At 37.5% G+C, this 21094-nt stretch overlaps 1 protein-coding gene across 1 annotated transcript in view; it reads right to left on the reverse strand.

Annotated features, from left to right (window-relative positions):
- The window catches only part of XYLB (xylulokinase), an 87273-nt gene that overhangs the window by 63644 nt on the left and 2535 nt on the right, over positions 1 to 21094 (reverse strand). The window contains exons 3-13 of the mRNA XM_061996572.1: positions 20189 to 20258; positions 18705 to 18785; positions 16904 to 16990; positions 16054 to 16182; positions 14818 to 14883; positions 12444 to 12516; positions 7018 to 7136; positions 5783 to 5864; positions 4893 to 4933; positions 4381 to 4496; positions 2221 to 2336 (exon numbers count right to left, since the gene is read on the reverse strand). Coding sequence (XP_061852556.1) covers positions 2221 to 2336; positions 4381 to 4496; positions 4893 to 4933; positions 5783 to 5864; positions 7018 to 7136; positions 12444 to 12516; positions 14818 to 14883; positions 16054 to 16182; positions 16904 to 16990; positions 18705 to 18785; positions 20189 to 20258 — 980 coding nt within the window. The remainder of the gene's footprint in view (positions 1 to 2220; positions 2337 to 4380; positions 4497 to 4892; positions 4934 to 5782; positions 5865 to 7017; positions 7137 to 12443; positions 12517 to 14817; positions 14884 to 16053; positions 16183 to 16903; positions 16991 to 18704; positions 18786 to 20188; positions 20259 to 21094) is intronic.

Consider the following 21094-nt stretch of genomic DNA (forward strand, 5'->3'; position numbering starts at 1 on the left):
AGGCACACAATCAATGTAATAACAAATCTACAAAAGAGCACACATTCACCAGGACACATACACATGCAAGTCTTAGAAATAGTTTCAGTAGGTCATATGCAAGGGTGAAAGAAAAGAAAACCAGAAAAAAATAGTAAGTTAGTAAGAAGAGTACAGGAACGCTGGGACACTTCATCCACTAGATTATATTTCATGAGCTTATTAGAGAACATCAAATATTTTAAGTCACGAAGCAGAGCTGGTCTATGAATAGTTTTGAGGAGATCTGAAGAAACACAGTAATGCTTTATAGACAGCTAGACAAAGAAAGTGTGAAAAAGATTTCTTTTGTGTTGATGGCAAGAAGGGTTGGTCAGAAAAGATAATTAAAAAAGGAGACCAAAAATAAAGAAAATGAGGACCGAAAAACTGAACTGAACTAGCTAAGAAACTAAGGAGAATGTCTAAGGTCCAGACTTTGGAATAGGAGTATGCTGCCCTAGGAGGCCTATGATTATTTGTCAAAAAAACCCAAAATAGTACTGTGCTTTAGCACACACAACCTCTTTGGTTAAACATTCTGAAAACCTGCCAGTAAGCAACACTGCAGGTTATAGACCTGTGGGTCCTAACATGGGATGCATATACCAATATCTCCTGACTCTGCTGCCAGACAAGGTCTTCAAGCAAACCTACTGGCTTCATTAGCCCTCTCAAGTATCTCCCAGACACAACAGGATCCTCATCCCTTCACTCTTCCTCCTTCCCTGTTTATTACCCCTGTTACTCTCATTATCCCAACCTCACCCTAGCACCTAGGCCATTTCCAAACTTCTGCAGGGGCATCTCCTTGCACAACAAGAGTACAGGGAACAAATGATAAAAGGAAAGGTGCCTCACCACTGACTTTTTTGCTCTGTTTCCCTTAGGAACTCAGAAAACAGAGATGATTGTCTTTTTGCATGTATACCCAGAGGTTATCCCAGCATACAAGTTATAGAGGATCAGTCACGAAACACTCATTTTACTGGGGACTGAGATACCCAAGGGAATATATTATAATACAAATGGTAAAACTTTAAGGAAGTGTCTTGGTATCCGTGAAATCAATAATGATATTTTCATCAACTTCCTGGTTTTTTAATACTGTCTCAAGTGGTTGGTATTTGGGTTTTGGAATAACTTCTTCCTATTTTCTGAAACACTTGAATTGATACATCTTCTAGAGAGATTACTGGTCAATTTAATAACCTCCCAGCAACTGGATTTAACAGCAAACATAACAGAGCTTCTAAAAATGAAAAATCCATGCTAACCCCATAGTAGCAAGAAATTGCATCTTAAACTCACTTTCCTAAGAAGTGCAGTCTTCTAGAGTTTAAATATTTACATTTTAAAACTTTGCTACCTACAGATTTAAAGCTATTTTTACACATTTAATTCAGTTCTCAGATGATGGTGATGATTTTGAATCCATCTCTGCAATGGTTAAATTCTTATCTTGATCACCCATATGCTCACTTTTCAGTAACTTATTTCAGAGCTGTATACTACACTTGTAAAACATTAAACTGTAGGAAATAAAACTTAATACTTAAAATACATGGGTTTATTTCTATTTTAAAAATACTTCCATCATCATCATAATTTTGTTTCATTGCATTCACTCTACCCTAATGTGTGGAAAAAACAAAGATGAAACGACTCTGTAACACACATTGGGGAAAATGCAAGAAATCTTGATCTTATGCTTTGTTCACATGCATGAACATGATACTAGAGTAATGAGAGTTGGGCAGAGAGGAACCTCATAAGGTTCAACAAAGGCAAGTGCAGAGTCCTGAACCTGAGGAGGAACAAGCTCATACACCAGGACAGGCTGGGGCTGCTGGAGAGCAGCTCTGCAGAGCTATACTATTGAGCTACTTAATTCACTTGGTTTTGAGTCTTCAGAAAATGAAACTTTAAAAGCCTCCCTCAGAAATTACTAGTTTTAAACATTCTACTAAGCAGCTAAGATGCTGCTAATATCCCTTCAATGACCAAAAGTGCTCCATAGTTTTCTTATTTAGTCATTATTTAAGGAAAATACTATCATGACACTTAGCCTACTAACACAACATTTCTAAGCACTCATGAACTTCCCTTGCTTATATCATGACCCAAGTAAAAAGTACAAAAACCCACCCAATATATGTCTAAGCAAACCCTGGAACTCCCAGACCTGCTAAGACCTCATACCCAAGTTTCCATTATTTCCAGCAAAAGTAGATGATAAGGCTTTGGAGAATTCATCCCAGGAGCCTGAAGCGCAGTCATCTCTGATCCTCTCTCTCATCAGAGAGCCGTTCTTAAAACTGAAACACATAAACATAGCATATGCAATTTTCAAAAAAATCAGGCTCTAGATTTTTAAAGCATTTTGTTGTTTTATTCAATATTGGTACTTATTGTACCAGTTGAATAAAGCTGGGCAAACTAAAAGATACAATCGCTTCTTCATTATTGAAAGAGATGGAGGAGAGAAAACTAGATAAGAGAGAAAACAAATATTACAGGATGTGTTGAGGAACACAGTGTAGAGATGTCAGCATACATCTCCCAAGTGAGTCAGTTTAGATCCCATGTGGCTGGCTATGCTAAACCCAGGCTAGCTCTGACCACCTAAGACACCTCCTCAGAGAAGTACACTGACACAGAGCTAAAAAGCTCACCCTGAGATGGCTCTACAAGGAGAAGCAAGAGTGTTTCCACATTGTTTTTATTATTTCAAGAGCATGGTACCAGTTTGGAACCAGCTTGGGTCCAGCAAGACTTATCAGATCTAGTTACATGTCAGGATCTGCAAAGGAAAGCACCACAGGTACATCTGCATGATTCTGGGCCAGGGTCAGTAAACCATGCTGTAAAATATGCATCTGTTCGGTGTTCATGGTCTCTACATGTTTTCTGCAGTCACCTCCTTTGGCTCCTCTGTCAGAATAATGCTCCTGCAGAATACTGCAGCATTAGACACAGACCTAGGGGAAAGCAGTTTGAATACTCTCCAGTACCGAGCTAAGAAGCAACTCAGCAGTAAAAGCACAGAAAAATCCAGAAAGAGGCAAAGGAGATTACTGAACTTGCTCAGTAGCAGCAGCTGAAGTTACTCAAGTTGTCTGTACAACTACTCCGCCTGGTAGGTTCAGGCATTCTTTATCGACTGAAGGTCTTTAATTAACTCTAATATTCTAGAAATAAAGTGGCATAGGTGCAAAAGGGATACTTTCTGGGCAGAGATGGCTAGGCAGGAAGAACAGGAACTCGTTCTATCTGCATGACTACAGAAGTATCTTGTGTTCTGAAAGGCAGGTTTGGCCTTCTGCATACGTTAAATTGCTGTAAAAGAATGGCAGTATAACACTTATTCAGGAAAATGCCTCAGCATCTCCTTTCCTATTACAAACAGGTTACTTATACGGCCTTTTTACACATCAAAAGTGGGACAAATACTGGATAAAAGAGAAACTTGAACATAAAACTTAAAGAAAAATCCAACTGCTGGGAAATCACACTGTGAAATTCAGTAACTTGTAAATGACATCATAGTTTTGAACTCAGACTTCTTGAACAGTGTTCCCACTGTCACGTGCACCATCCCACTATCGCACAGGTAAGACTCAACATTACAGCAAAAGGGCAGATTTGAGCTGTGCTGACATTTTGTGTTTCAAGCACCTACAAACCAGGGAATTCGACACAAAATTAATCTGCATATTACTTGTAAATATTTGTCTCAATAGTTTTTATCCTGAATGCAGTGACTCAGCAAGGCAAAACATAGCTTCAGGCCACCTTTCCACATAATTTGGCTGGCAAGAGGCCAAACAATTCCTGAATCAGAGTAGCCAAAAGCTACCATGAGGATCATTCTCTCAGCTGAGTTTCTTGAGATCTCGGAATTTTCCACATATGTAGTCTAATATGTCCCTGAACAGCACTGATTAAAGTCCTCTCTGAAAAGAGATTCTGCCCTGTTATGTCCCCTCTGGACCAGCAGAAGAGCACAGAAGTTAAACAGCCTGGTCAAGCTTCTGACATTTCACATTATTATTTTTCTGAAGATTGTTATTCCTGTACATTAAACATATCACCTTAGATTCATGGTGAACTGGCTCTGTATATATGTAAAAACTATTTCAGCTTGTTATTGCCATGAGAATTTATTTCCCATAAATTTGCAATTTCAGTTACTCAAATTAAACAATAGCAACGCTATAATGTAGAAGTAGATTGCCACATACTGTAGAGAATGCTGAATGTTCTGCTCATTATCATTTTACAAAAGAAACAAAAAACGCTAACACAGAGAAAGAAATCTACGTTATTGATCCCAGATGTACAAAAAATAAATGATGTTACCATAAAAGTGCCATGTATGTTTGAGAATCAACAGGATTGCAGAGGATATGACCTTCTAAGGCAGGAGTTGGTTCTTGGATCCACAGAAACAATGTGTCACTTGTGCCAAGGCTAATCTGGAGGGGAAAAAAAGTAATTGAAGTGTTATCACAATGTGCATGGAAAGCAATACAGAAATTAAATTAAAACCATTTGTTATTACCACTAATTGTTTTTAAATTACACATTAAGTCAATTGGATTCATGTTGACTCGGGCTGGCACACTAGTGAAATACATACTAGATGGAGACAGGTTTTAATGTCTAGAGCATTAGTTAAAAATAGTCACAAGAGTTTACTTAAAATCTTTCAGGCAGCTTGCAGATTGATAGAAATAAAACAAGAGCAAATCCAATAAACAGAAAATCAACACGAGCAGACAAATTGAACTGATAACCTACAGCTATTTTACATTTCATGAATTTCATTTATTTGGGGATATGGATGGTTTTCAGGAGTATGTTTGACTTACTGCAATATCTCCTTCTTCAAGTCTCATCCCTGCCAATGATGCTGGAAGTAAAAAGTCAGAATATCAGATATAAAGTTAATTGTTTGACTCAATTATAGTATATTGTATGAGACATCATAATACATATACCACTTCAAAGCACAATATAAATGACAAATATGCTCATGATGGCCTTGGCCTATATGTTGCAAAAGACAGGCACAGCATTTGGGTGAAGGAGTAATTCCTAATAAAATCTAAATGCTCTAGTCAAAAGGACACAGAACTGCATATCTAATGTTTTGTGTATTCAGGTTTTAAATACAGAGGACCCCTACTTAACAACACACTTTGAAGGAAAACACTTCCACTTACATCAGACTATTCATAATTATTGGATTAATTGGATTTGAATCTCTAGAAGAAATACTGAAGGTTTAGGAAATGCAGACTTCAAATATTTCCCAGAATATAAATGTAAGATACACGATGATGAAACTTCTGTCCTGAATCGAATCTGCATATGCCACTCCAATATGGATAACTATTTTATTTTCAGAGTCCTGAGAAACAGACAGTTTTGCTTGACACTGAAACAGCCTCCAGGATTCAAAAAACCTGACCATAACACCTTCCCTTAGACTGAGACCTACCAGTCTGACCAAATGACAGTTCTTCTTGGAGAGAGCCTATGAGGCTCTAACTACTAGGCAAAACAGAATTCATTTGTCCGACCCAGTTTAGCCAGAATGTCTATATCTCAGAAGAACCAATCATGGAAAGCTTATGAATGATGACAAAGACAACACCTTTTCACTGTATGGGGAGCATCTTATGATCAATTACTTGATTTAGAATTTTCATACATACATAATCACATTCACTGAATCTTACACATTTAATCATCTCACCTGGATTGTCTCCTGTAAATGCAACTACTTTACAGTCTGGGCTAAACCCATAACGCTGACTGTAATATGGAGAAATGGGCCCCTAAGGATAGAAAGAAAGAGAGAGGAAAAAAAGCTCAAAAAAAAAAAGAGAAAGCAATCTTGCAATGTATGACACAATATGTTGTAACATAGAACTGAAAAACCCCTGAGCAGCTACAATAATAACTTTTGTGTATTTAAGGTATAAATGAATATTTTACAGTTTTTAAACTCAATTTTTTTGTTATTGAGAAACTCACCGAAATACCCTCAGATTAGATTTTGAAATAGCTTAAGTAAATAGTAGCATTTTAGCTTTGGGTCTTTCTCTGGTTACTCGTATCAAGGAATATAAACACATCCACCTATTTTGCACATATACATGAATATTTACACATTGGAATTAGAAATTCAATGCAAACATAACAGGAAACACAACATTAATATGCATCACAACATCACATGCTGGAATATGACCCCTATTATTTTAGGGGTCAAGAACTGTATTCTTTTAATCCACATTTGATAGCCATAGAGAAAAAAAGAAGAAAGTTATCCATAAAAAATATAAAGGACATCTATGAGAATTTTTCCTGTGTTCCTCTCCATTATAAAAGATCAACATTGAATTCAGAGGGACTGGGTGATGAGTATCTACACACGTGCACCAGCTAAAGCAATAGCTCTTTTTGTGCTGGGTAGTAAGACTACATTCATTTACTGTAAGAGATGTGCAGCTTGATTTGATTTCACCATTATGCGATGTGAACTGAGGAGCTTTAAATATCCCAAATTATTCACAAAGATTAACTCATTAACTCTACAAACTGTTTAAAACAAGGTCTCTGCCAAGAAATGCAAATTCTGTGTTCTGATTCTACAGCAATAAGTACTGTGCACAGTTCTGAAGCTAGTGAGGGGACCTCAGAGAATCACTGCAGCACCCACCAAAACTTTTCTCATCATAGCCCAGGGCATGCAAGAACCCAAGGAAATTCACAATGAAAGCTATGACAGATACCGGCTAGCAGCTTTCAAAGATGTTTGTTTCTGCTCTGGCATAAACATTCACAACACATCTGGAAATATTAAATCAAGCAGCTCAGCTCTGGAGATAACTATGGGTGCACACTTGTGTGTGCACACACATCCCCCAAGAAAGTGCTACTACAGAACTACCAGCACAAAGCACTTGTTGCTTCCAACTCACATACCAGGACTGAATGGGATGGTACAGGGCATCCTAGTTTCTCCTCTAACCCAGGTGCACAAGCATCAAGGCAGGATGCTGACCATACCTTCTCCCAAATCTCCAGCAAGTTCATGCCAGAACCTACAAGATAGATCAAAACAGGAAGAATATATCATTTAACATTGGAAAATTCTACCTCATTACAGGCATCAAAGTTTACAAATGCATATTTTACATTCAAAGAGAATGGTTCCAGCTCTTCTAAGCATAAAGGATACTGACAATTCAGCCTCTGAATAGCTTTCATCCATAAGGGGAAAAGTAAAGCCTTCTCTGATGCACAATGAACAATTCAACTATCCCAAATTAAGAGCAAAAAAAACATGGATGTCTCCCCATCAACTCCTCCCCAAATCTTCCACCTTAGACAAAGACATCACTACAAGTATCTAAAGGTGATGCAGCAATGTCACTTGAATATGTGTTGTGCTCATCTGAGACCTAACAACGAAGAAACTTCCCCCTTTGAATAGAGCATCATATAAGCATCTAAATCTCTGATGACTAATCATCCATTGCATCAACGCTTACTTCTTCAGAGATGACAAAATAAAGGCTTGAAAGTCAATAAAAGAGGTCAATTTCTCAAATGTAGCCTCTAATTTTGTGGCTAGTTTGGAAAGTCCAGTTTGAATACCAAATTCATGGTTTCCATATATGCTGCACAACCCAACCGAAATCTGCAACAAGTGTGCAACATCACTAAAGCTTTGATTCTGCGAACTGAATTACAGGTTGCAAAAACCTACATAACCGATTTGGTCACCTGTTTCCTCACCAGAACTCACACTAGATCTGGCGAAGGCCTGCACAGTTTTTTGTTTGGTTTGCCACCACTTCTTCCTCACTAATTTTATCACTGGTTTAAAAGCCAATTGAAGTTGTTTAGTGGGGAATCTGCATAACATACTGAGCACTCCACATCCCTTGTTTATGTTTCTAAAATGCCTTTAATTGCACATTTCATTAGACTTTAAAATCTACATTTGTTTCCAGTTAGTATCGTACAGGGATATATTAGTCTTATTCTAGATTAACAACATTTTCATTTCAAAGATTGTTGAGCCCACAACTTATTTGTCTCAGAAACACAGCCACATTTGCAGTTGAGCACAGTGGAAAACCTGAAATTTACTTTAATTCAGTATATCTTGAAGCTGGAAGATGAGGTTGACCTCACAGGAAGTGTCTGAGGAACAAGACTAAGCCTGCGATGCTGGGACATGGAGAAAAATGCAAGTCACATCTCAGTCAGCACATCACAAGGCTCTATCAGTGCTCTTGGCCTGCCAAACACTACAGTTGGTTATGCACACACAAACAAGCCCAACCTATCAACTCCCAGCAGTCTTTTTCATATAGGCTTAATAATGAGTTCAATAACATTTATAAATGAAGGATATATTTGTGCAGTCTAATCCTAAGCACATTGACAAGGTCTGGCTTCACACAGCGCTGTAAAGAGAAAGTATTGCACAGTCTAGCTGAGACACTGGAATAATCCAAGCCAAGCCATAGGATATTTGTATACTACTTAATAACATCAAAAAATAGAATTAAACTTATAGAAATCAATCAATTCCATTTCAGGAAAATTAAATACACTTAAATTACGCACTGGTTTATTTGATCTGTGATGAAAAGCAGGAATTTGGCAGAGCAGAAAATGCAACACACTTCCCACATACCAAAGGTGCATTTTCCTTTCCTGCTGTCAAAATCGCTACCACACACAGAAAAGGAAAGATGGAAAGCTTTACTCGTTTCTCTCAGTTCTCTACATGAGACACTCTTAAATCTAGACATCCCCTCATCCCTGGGGTAAAATGAATCCTGTTCTTAAAGGGTAAACTTGGCCCAGCATTGCTGTCTGCATTTCCTGGAGTCAGAGAGGGTGTGCAGCCTTGTGTCCCAAGCTCTCAGGCATAACAAGGCTTTCTATCAGGAAATATGTAAATCTAGAAATTTTCCTGGAAAAGTTCCCCATTTAAAAGGCGAAGAATCCCTTTGCTAAATTAAATTCATCAGTGAGCAACAGAATCTTTAAATAAATAGGAACTTTACTAGAGGAAGAGCAATTATTGTTTTCTGTGGGGTTTTTGAAATAACCTTTTCCCCTCCCCACCCTGCAAACCTGGAGAAACATTTTATCAGTATCCTCCAATGTAATTCTGCAATACATAAGTACAGCCTCCAATTTTTCCTGCATAAGACAGGAAAACCACTAACTTTTATGACTGAAAAGGTCTAAGTTTATGTTATACAGAAACAACACTTCAGTTATTGACTGGTAGATACAGTGGCACAAAGACATTAATATGCTCTGAGAAAACAAAGATAAGCTAATAAAAATAAAAAACAGAGCTGAATGCTCTTTGGAACCACTTCACTTTCTGCTTTGATTATATGAGGAGTGATGCACAGTGAGTCTCTAATTCAAGCACCTCTGGTCATGAACTACATCACTAAGTTTAAAGCAGCAATCTGAGAACTGAGGGGGGAAAAAACCAAAAATCAAAGGCAGCCCTTAGACTTTTCACTCCAAATTGATACCTCATCAGTAATAAAGGCCGTGGTCTAGTAAGGACTGAGAAAAGGGTTGATACATGGATTAATAAGATGCAGTATTTCACTGCAAGTATTACTGACTTTTAACATAAATGACCAGGAGCACAGTTGGGACTTGCTAATATTTACGACATGTACAAAAGTGTAAATGCTTCAACACCTGGAGGATGGGGGCAGGGAGAGAGGCAAGGGCCAAAGGAAAAAAACAAGCACTTTCATTATAAAGACTAAACAATGCAGGCTAACTGGTTGTATTAATCACAGTAAAGATCAATATTTGTATACATTTATAAACACTGAAGTGCACCTGTATTATAGCACTATGAATTGCCTTTTCAGTGAGCTAAAATCATAAGCAGTGTACTCTGATGACACCAGCAAGCTACATTAGGAGTAAATTTAGCCCACTATACTTCCTTTTGAAAAGGCTTAAGTTCAAAGTATCCTTGTTTGATAAAACAACAAAAATAAATACGCTAAGCTGTTATCTGCCTAAGGCTCTTAGAAAAGCATTTCAAAAGATGAAGCTTCTCTAGGTGAAGAGCTGAATTACTGTTCTTTAAGGTGTCTCCTAAAAGAAACAGTAGCTCAAGTGTTCAAGTTATTTAGGTGCCAAATGTACGTTACTTTTAACATCTGCACAATGTAAATGAAAATCATTCTTCATTCCATCAGAATGAAATTTGACTTTTTTTTAAATCAATCACCCGGGGTGCTCAGCCATTCATAAGGACTTATTTGAACCTCACCAGGTTGGACCTTTAAAAAGAAAAATCCTGAAACTGAATAGCACATTTCCTACAATAACCTTAAAATTTAGAGAGAGAAGTTATTGTGCAGAGCTAAACAATCTGACAAGGTCTTTTAAAGACACTATGATCTGAAGTTAAATCTACAGAAATGACAAAGAAGTTTATTACCTGAATGTTATTTTGAGAGATGCATTTTAAACTACAATACACAGGTGCAATGTAAAAGATCAAGTGAATTGCAAGAAATTGGAAATGACAAGAAAACAAGTTTTTAATCTGGATCCAAAGAACTACTGCATTCTTTAGAATTATATGTTATTACATATAATTAATTAGAATTCTCTCTCATTACGTTCAAGCGAGAAAGGAACGAGCAAGACAAAATATAGCTTCCAATGCTGAAAAGTCTTTTGTCTTGTAAAGAGAACTGTAACATCCTGCTTAGTTCTCTTATCTTTTCTCACACAAAGATTTAATAATCTCACATGCTCTGAGCAGTAGATAACATTTATTCAAGTTCTGTAAATAGCCAGAGGTGTAACAGAACAGGGTCTCCCGGAGATATTTGAAAAATGCAACACAGATTCTAAGAAAATATTCTTATTAAACAAATTTTCATTTTCTTTAGTTGAAAATGTTTTGGTTTTCAATCAAACATGGAAGTCTTCATGTTCTGAAGATGAATGAGCATGACTTTCCCTCAACTGCTTCCAAGTAAAAAACATTATCTTTTGGAACATTAGAATAAAAAAAACACCAAAACCAAGATATTTTGTTTAATGCTTTTAATTTTAACCAACTGAATCAAAAATAACATTTCACACTCATTGAAAAATTAAAAAAAAAATCAATGTATTTCCTAATCACAAAAGTACATTGAAGATCTCACCATGTCTCTTTGAAATAACAGTATCTGGAGCTAGTTCTGTGGGTTGCTGAGTGGCTGAAGTGCTCAGTGTTTGGGCTTACTGAGGAGTAAAGTGCAAACGTCCAAAGACTTATTGTTACCAATACTAGACAAAAAACCAAAATTCAGCTGTGGAAATACATAGCTAACAGAAAAGGACCACAAGACACACATAGTAATCTCACAACTGTTGAAAAATAAGCCTGGATTGCCTTGTAGTTTTTAAGGTCTCAAGTATAACTGGGAGACCTGATATTGAATAAGTTGTCCATTAGCTAAAATTGAAGTGTCTTTTGCCTTTCCTATGAGTTGGTCTCAACACATGGGTGTCAACTATGGCTCTATAATGCAAAAATTCCTTAAGAGAGTCTTATTATCCAATCTTTCAGCTCTGAAATACATCTTCTCTCAGTTTCAGAGCAGAGATCAAAAATGCTATTTAGAAATAACAGCACAGCTCCCAGAAAAACGGTTTCCTTCGTAATTGCCATTTAGAATTGCCATCTAAAAGCTGAATAACTGAGATAACACACAACAGAACGAAGAGACAGTAGTCTTGTCACTCTTTTGTCTTTGTTATGATGAATAGAGAGATAGGAAGGCTAAATTATTTTTTAACTTGCATTTAGGATTTTTTTGCTTGCCTTATGCTTTTTTATCTGGTTCACTTTGAAAGGGTACTTCTGTCACAGATGCTCTACTGTTAGGTGGGGGTAAAAACAATCAAAATATACATCTTGTTCATGTCCTCAACTGAGAGCTAAATCAGCAAAATCAAAAAAAGAACTATCACAAGTATGAAACGCAGATTAGAAATCCACTACTTTTTGTGCTTTAAAATAGATACTTCCACATTCCTTTATATATCATAAGGTAAGGGGGAAAAAAGGGTACAATTTCCTTTAAGGACATTTCTTTTGGATTCATTTTATAGAAATGGGAATCATCGTACAATGGGCATAAATAAGCACAGCTGACAGCACTATCAAGGGTAGCAACAAATTGAAAGGAGTAATTTAGCTTAAAATCTTATATATTTGTCATTAAAGTTTAAAGACTGAAAATAAATAGCATAGAGCTTGTCCCCTTTTTATGTAAGGTGGGACTGAAAGGAAAATTTCCTTGTTGAATTGTCACTATGAGAAAAGCCCACACACTTACCATCACTGTAATCAATGGCTGCGTAAGTTCCTAGGAAAAGGGAAGCTGCAAAACTACTAACCAAAGAGATCCTCTGAAAGAAAAAGTGTGAGACAGTGAATCCCATCAGTATTCAATTCCAAGAAAGTAAATAACTAAGTAATTGGAAGCAGCAAATGTTAATAGATGCTTAATGTTAGGGACAGAAAGCACACCAAAATACACCTAGAAGGATTATTCAGTTCTATGTTGCTACCTAAGTAATACAGCAGATATCAACCTAAATGTGACCCCATGATAAAAGCTGTTAATAGCTTTGGATTCTGAAACATGCAAAATACACCCAGTATATTAGCACACTCTATGTTATCATTAATTAATTCACAACTATTGTGTATCACAGAATCTCATTTCAACTAAAATACTAAGAAAAAAAAAAACACAACAAAACCACAAAAGAACCCAAAAAAACCCCAACCCCAAAATTGACAACAAGGGAAATTGCCAAAATTCATGCACTGTTTCACCCAGCGCACAGGTCTATAAGCTTTTTAGCAGCTCTGGCAAGGCTCTGCCAGCACCCTTCAGTGTACTCTTACCTGCCTCCTAGCTGAGACTGTAGACCTCTCAGGAGCTGGTAATAATCAGCTCTGAACTGAATCACTACCTGCAGCTCTGCCTGGGGGTATGTTCCAGCAATGAACTGGATCCAGCTGCAGGGCTTCTAATACTGGCCAGAAAACGCCCCAACCACATAACCCAATGCACTGGTCCAACATGAACTTGCTTCCACTTCAAATCTGCCATACAAAATACCAAGTTCACTGGCTACCACCAAGCTTCCTGCATGATCAAATATTATCTGTTCCCAAGAAACTGGTGTAAAAGCTGACAAATTCCTTATTATGTGCACTGACTAATTCAGAGGAAATAAGATTGACACCCAATAACTCATCAGAAGCAAATCTTTACTGGGTCAAGTGAGCCAGCAGTGACAAGCTTCTTATTAATGATCACAAAACCACTGCTTCACACAGCAATCAAAGAGAGACTAAAACCCAACCTGTAAGAGGTGGTTATAATAGCAAGGAAACTTAATGATGCACTTGCTCTTCCTGAATCTCTTCCCAAGAATGTATCACATTGTGCTTAGATAATGAAGGCCTACCTTCTGGTGCCCCAGTGGGCACTAGCTGCCTGAAATGGAAGGAAAAGGATGAAGTTAAACTGTGAATCACCCAGTTTAGCACACTGACCTACAGATGGAAAAACATCCACCTTCTACATGTCATTAGCAGACTGCTGAGCTGCTAAGTGCTTCTTGAGGGTCCCCAAGAGCAACCCTGGCATAGAGATATTTTATGTTTGAACACATCTTGCATATCCTTTATTGCTAAAAAGTGCCACCAATGCAACCAACCTCAAAGTCTGAAATTGGTCTGACATTCTCAGTTCCATGAATCCACTTCCCTCCACTAATGTATTTTTCTCTAAATTTAGTCTTAAGCTTATGATCAAACTGTATTAGTGTTCTGTTTCATCCCATACCTTACTAGCATAAAGCATTCTCCCACAAAATATTGAGCCAACTTTGCAACTCACTTCCCCATGAAATTAACTGTTTCATGCAGGGGTGAGATGTTAAAAATTACAAAAAAATAATGATCAATTCTACCAGGAACTGTAGTAACAAAAAACCAGGAGCAGCCTGACTTCACAGGTCTGGAGGTTTTGCATATTCTAATTACAGGACAGGAGTCATTTTCTGATTTACATCACACGTGCATGGAGTTTTCACCTTGCTTCAAACCATGGCATTTCAGTCATAGCTAGAGGCAAACTCAATAAACTGAAACAATAATGGAATTGCAAGATGATTTCTGAAAATTAAAAATCAGAAGGCAACCAACTACACAATGCAAGTCATTTGTAATAACAGAATCAAAGTAGCTCCTCAAGGGAAAAGCTATGAAAGTCCAGAATTGATTGCAATTTTTTTCCTAGGCCACGTGGATGCCAGCTTTGTATGGCAGAGCAATCACATTTCTGCATGCAAATGGCCAGTTCCAAGTCTGAAAATTTCAACTCTGTGCTTAATTATCCCTTTGTGCTCAAATTGCTGCACATATAATCTATTGTAGTCTATGAAAGTCTGTTTTTTAAAACTTCTTCCACAAAGGTCAGATCCAGTGGAGCCTGCTGTGTTAAATATTCAAGATAAAAACTGGGCGTCAGTTCTATCTCCCTAATGTCTAATAATTTTTTTTAAAAATCTTATTTTTTAATATTAAAATCAAAATACTCATTGGTAAAAAAAGTCTGACATCCCCACAAAATTAGTTTTAAAAATATTTTCAATTGTGTTTTCCAATAAGAGTGTTGAAGTTGAGCCAACCTCAGTTTGCACGTAGATCTCGGGATTCTGGCTGTAAATCTTTGCTATCTGGTTTCCTGTAAAACGCTGAGAAAGAAATGCAAATGCTTAGAACCACAAACCTTAAACGGAGTCAATAATCATTAACTCTGTGTAATGAGTTCAGTAACATTGCACTTTGGATATTTAATTTGCCTGATGCACGGTGAAAGTCAGTGCACAGCAGGCAAACTGCACTAAACAGGCTGTAACACATAGTCTCATCATGAGAATTTTGCTCACCTTTTGGGGAAAAAAACGTTCCTGTGGAAAAGCATTACTATCCATAATTTACATTTCAGAAATGACAGTTCAATGGAATGAATCACATCTATTCTGTGCATGGGAACCAGCACAATTCAGAGGCTGCCATCAAATCCTTGAAAAGGTTTAAACTACCCAACCTATGTACCTCTCTGTGAGGCAGGTGAATTGGGAGCAAAACAGGAAGTTTCAAACTCAAAGGCCCAACTCTAGCAAAGGCTAATAATAGTTGTAACAATAAATTTTTGTCATCCATGTATTATATAAAATAACAAAACACTTCTAACACTGAAACTTTAACCTTTAGCAAGTTAAAAATAAATCATTAGTGGAATTTGAAGTCTGACTTCAGCACTGGTCAAAAACCTTGCATGATGATTCAAAAACAGAATCAGCATCTTGGGAGCATAGAGTCACATTCTGTTGAATCAACAGTACAAATAGCCAGGTGCCAAGATGCCTGGAGAGCAACCCTGCTCCCACTTTGTATCTCATCATCACATCAGAAGAGAAGGAAGCGTGAGGAAGAGGAGACAAGGGACAGAATACTCTCTGATATAATCTCAAACTTCTGAAACACTTCTCTTAGGTCAACAGATGCTTGTTAGCCTTCAGAGAACATTAAAAGGCCAATTCTTTAACTGGAGAAGTAACTTAGAGCAGTGATCCACAAACAGGAAAAGCAGACCCTGAGAGTGTTAAGTATGGCCACCAGACACTGCATTTTGGAATACAGCTTGCCTCACTCGCTTCCTGCAACAAAATTTCCAGTGTTTGCCTTTCAAACTTCCACATCTTCCTTTGTGAGACTACTGCAAAGCACATTATGATTGAAGTCTCTTCAAAAACTATCACAGTTCATGTCTGATCATTATCTGTTGTGGTACCACTGCAATGGCAGAATCGTTTCTATCACAAGACTCTGCTGAGGGCTTTCTTCCCATTGCTCCTTACCTCATAGGCTCGAGAGCCAGTGATACTTGCTAGATGCTGTGCTCCCCCCACAGCTTTCTCCAGAGTGCTGCACTGGGAAGCTGTGCTAGAATCCATCCAGATGGGGCTGTTACTGACAGAAAAACAATCCTGCAACAAACAATAACCTTTGTTATTAAGTCTGAATCTCTAAGAAGGCTAGAGTAATAGCAATGCAGCAGACTCATATTTTAACTCACAGTTCAGTTCTCCAACGTGCCCCCAATATTGGGCAGCATGTTGGTGACTGGTGAAAAGCTTAACCCAGACTTTATACAGCAGGTTTCTTCTGCTGTTACTAGACATAACCTGCTGCACCATGTGTATTTCACATACCCTGCAGCACAATGTCTCAGTACACTCCCCTGGTAGCCAAAGCCCTGGGCCCTTTTAGGCAAGTTTAGCCCCACTTTTCAGAACTCTTCTCTAAACTTTCCACAGCTCTGTAATGACTGGCCCAACCATTTGGAAATACAACTGAGGCTTAGTACATCACCAGAGAGCATTTTAATTCAATTTCCGTAAGTTTTGCAAGGATGAGGTATTTCCAAAGTTAAGCATTTAACAGATCAGTTACATGAATTACTTCCTTTCAACACAGAACTGACCTTTCTGATCTAAAGGGGTCAGAGGAAAGTTGATTCCTCATTAGTTTTCAAAAAGAAAAGTTTCTTCAGTCTATGTTCAAAACTCACCAACTACACACACACAGACACACTAAATGTTGAGGTTGAGCATTCTATTTGTTAGGAGTTTGTGACCACACAGCATTTTACTGCCATCCTTTCAGACCTAAGTGTAAACTGGGCTTTTCTTCTTTTATGCATGTTACCTTTAGCAACTGATGTAAAGGCAGTTTGGATGATGCATTCTTTAAAACTTGGATGCTTCCATTTTTCCAGTACACACTCCCATGTTGCTGTAGAAAGTACAGAAACAGAAGTTCAAGATGCCCTCCCAAACCACAGAGTTCATATCATATTCTGAATTTCAGTGTTCTCAATTTCAATTCTATAGGAGAAAGAAGTCTCTGCCACCTAGGACCAAAAAATGCGCCTTTCCAAGCTGAGTGCCTCATCAAAAGACTCATTAAGATTGAGCATATGCGAAACCAGAAAATGTAGGAGTCAAGAGACAATGATGATTTTGTAGTAACTCCTAGTGGGAAGTATCAATATATTCTTAATAACATTAGATAGGTCTTTGAGGGCTCTCTGAGCTGTAGCCAAGGCTCCTTAGTCAAGACCCTTTGTCCTTTGCTATTTCACCCCAGATTCTTCCATTAAATATCTGCCCCACTGTTAGTCATCACTAACAGACTGCAGAATATTAAGAAGGTTATTTAAGCTCCATCTCTTGGGCAGTTTCCTCAAGCCAGACATCTCTAGTAATGCACCTGCAGGACACCTTAGACAAACTGCAAAGCATCATCCAGCAACGTACTAATAGTTCTTATGACACCAAGTATACACAGAATCCCCTAGGCACAGACTACTTGACCACAGTATCATCCAGATCGTGTTTCACAGCTCTGTGTCATTTCTGCAGACAAACGCTGGCACATCAGTGCACCTCCACAGTGATCTGCAGCAAAAAATACAAAGTTCCTCAACGAGAAAAGGGAGAGAGACAATGTGGGCTGGAAGAAGGCAACTAAATGACATATGTTCTACCTGAAAGATTATGAATACAGCACCACGTTGACACTCCCAACTTGTTGGTGGATGGGTAAAATAAAAGGAATGCAGGCAACTTGGAAACGTACATCCTTTTTTCACTTGTGTAAGCTGAGGTTACGTGGCAGGCCCTAACTTCTACCCCACTGAAAAATTCATAACAGGGCCTTGGTATTCGCTATGATTTTCAGACACTTTGTTCAGACTTTCAAGTGAAATCAATGGAACACGGAGATCAAAGCAAGAGTTTTGATTAATTAGTCCTAGACACATCAAGATGAATAACCTAAACCTCATATGTCAGAATTAGCTATCACTTCGGTGCTGTTCTCACCCTGAATATCATCTGTGAAAGTTATAAAAGACTTCCTTGCTTCACCAGAGTGCTCAGAGCCTGGCTAACTGACTAAATGTCAGGATGGGTCTTATAAATCTCAGGAAAAGGCTAAATCATGGCAGCACCTCTGTAATTTCTGCATCAAAGACTATCATCATTTGTTTTTTGTTGTTTCTAGGCAGATCTCTATCCTAGCCAACAAAAGCTGTGCTCAACAGGATGTTACTGCACCTCTAGCAATCTGTGCTCCTTACTACTCTTTCTACCCCATTTCCAGAAGCAAATGGATATGCCAAAATTCAAAATTATCCCAGTCATTTCAGAATCTGTATGTACAAAGAATTTAAACAACAGGAAACCAACTAGTTATACACTATACAGATCCAAACAACTGCACTGTAAATCTCATCCTCCATTCCCACTGCCTTCTAGAGATTGTTTTCCGTGCTTCAGATTTTAGGTTTCCCTGAGGAACATGTCTTTTCATGAACACTTATACAGAAGCTTTGGACTTACTCAACACCATTATTACCTTCACCAATACATTTAAATTTACCACTTTACCTTATACTCTATTGAGAAAATATAGTAACACATTGTTTTTTTCTTTATACACTAACCTGGCCAGCACCAGACAAAGCTCTGACTTGAGAGAAGTTAAAGCCTGAAGACTTCATCTTTTCCAAAATCATATCCAGAGCCTACAAGACCAAACAGAATCAAGAATGACTGTAATGTGCTATCAAATTATGCATACTCACAATCTCTGGAATTAAACAGTAAATTCATGTCATCACTGATAAGAGTTCATCGGTAGATAATGAAAAATTAGTTAATAGCTTTGGACTTCTCAAGAAGCTGCATAAATTCATTTACTAAGCAAGAGTCCATAAAGGAAAAGTTGAATCACAGAGAAAAAATAGATCTTTGAACAAGCTGAGTCACAAAGATACATTCTTTGAAACCTAAATTAAGAGGCAAGAGTTGAAGAATTCAAATTGATTAAAAGTCACATTTAAGAGTGGTAGACACAAAGGATGATTACCTTTCTCTGTTCTTACTTTTGGAAATCAATGAAATTTTGAGTAGGATACCCCTTCCTAAAAGATGTTAGGTATCTTCAATACCACTGCCCCCAGTGTTAGCTAAAAACTCAATATCTCTTTAATATAAGGTTGATTTGAGAGAATTTTAGCACTTCAAGCTCTCGGAATGATTTTGTTCTTGTAACATTTTCTGAAGTTCTAAACCAAAAATTAGTCCACCTTTACATATTCTAATTCAGATCTGCATTTTCTAGATTATCTTGACAAATGGACTACTGCAAGACTTAAAAATTTCCCATGAAATATCATACATCCATATCATCATACTATCAATTTAATAATTACAACCGTTCAGTTCATTATGGTTCAAAAGACTAACTGCAAGAAAATTAACCAAACTTTTGTCAAGTACTGTGGATCACCAGCTGGGGGTTCTGTGAACTTTCAAATAACTGTCCAAATCACACTCCTAAGATAAATTTATATATTACCATGTGAGAGCAAGTGTTGCAGAATCTACACATAAGCAAGGAAGGCCTTTTAAAATAGAAAGGAAAGTTGTATTTCAAAATGAACACCAGTCAAAATGACTGAGAATCAGTGAATAAATTGCTTCTTAACCATTTATCGGTTGAGACATGAAACAGCAAAGCTCATCCTAAAAAAAATAGCACAAGTAATCTGGATGTTACAAAACACATATTTAAGGTAGGCAAAGCGAAAGCTGCTCCTTCTGTGTATCAAACAAAACATGAAGAAAAGAATAGCCTCTTTTTCAAATGAGGGAAAGTCATGAAAGGATTTATCACATATACAGTGCCATAATAGTAGAGAGTAACCCTCAACAGTAGAGACTAGTCCTCAAAATGTTAGCAACTTCCACTAAGTTTGCTGATGACATAAATATTTGCATACCAGAGACACAGAATAACACTTTGAGAAAACTTAACACAAGCAAAAAGTCTATGTTGATGTGAATGATGTGTTTCATTATTGCTTGGAATACATTTCTATTTCAATAACAGCAAGAAGTCAAACTACATAAAGCTCATTCTTACCTTGATCCACATCAGCACAGGAGAAGTGATTGTCAGTCTGTCACTGTGAATATAGACTCCACCTTGAGTCCTATGGAAAAACTTCCTTCAGTAAACTCAGCATTTTTTTCCTCACCAAGCAAAGTTCTTCAAGTTTATTAATAAGCAAAGAGAGTTTAAAATGCTTTCATGTTAACAGCAAGGATACAATCAGTGTTTGAAACCTCAAAAAGTAAAAGCCAGCTCCTAGGAGGTGATGTAAGAGATATTTGACCCAAATGCAAGTAATTTTTAAGAAAAGGCTCTGATCCTCAAGTACGATCTGCAATAGACTCCAATGCTGATACTGCTCATTTGCTCCACATAATACATATTTATTCCAGTTTTCTAACCGTTACCATTAGTGGTTTGAACTTGGAAGATGAAATTCAATTGTTGCTGTAAACCATGAAGTGAATAAACACACTTCACTGAAACTTGTGACCATAGAGGATTACATTTGTAAATTTTAGTCTCTTAACTGAAGCAAACAAATACTGTCAGCCTACACCTTACTGTGAGATTTGGAAACACCTAATTTGTCTTCAAATGCTTTTTAGAAGTTACATTCATGCAATTTACTTGCCATTAACATAGCACTCCACCCTGACACAAAGGCAGTGCTTACTTCTGTGTCTCAAAAAGAAACAGTCCTGTCCACAAGTCTGAAGCCCCAAAAGAAAAACTAAATAGTTTCTTCACACGTAATACTTTAGGGCTGATGTTTGACATTTATTTCCTGTGGGGAATTTTTGCCGTTTTTACATATCATGCAAGGCAAGAGCATATACTACCCTTACCAAGTATAAAACATGCATATGGCATGAACTTTTTCATGCCTCCACACATACCAATGAGACCAAATAGGGCAACAGCCCCTCCACCCCA

This window comes from Colius striatus, chromosome 5 (assembly GCF_028858725.1).
Source record: "Colius striatus isolate bColStr4 chromosome 5, bColStr4.1.hap1, whole genome shotgun sequence".
In the NCBI taxonomy this organism is placed as follows: Eukaryota; Metazoa; Chordata; class Aves; order Coliiformes; family Coliidae; genus Colius; species Colius striatus.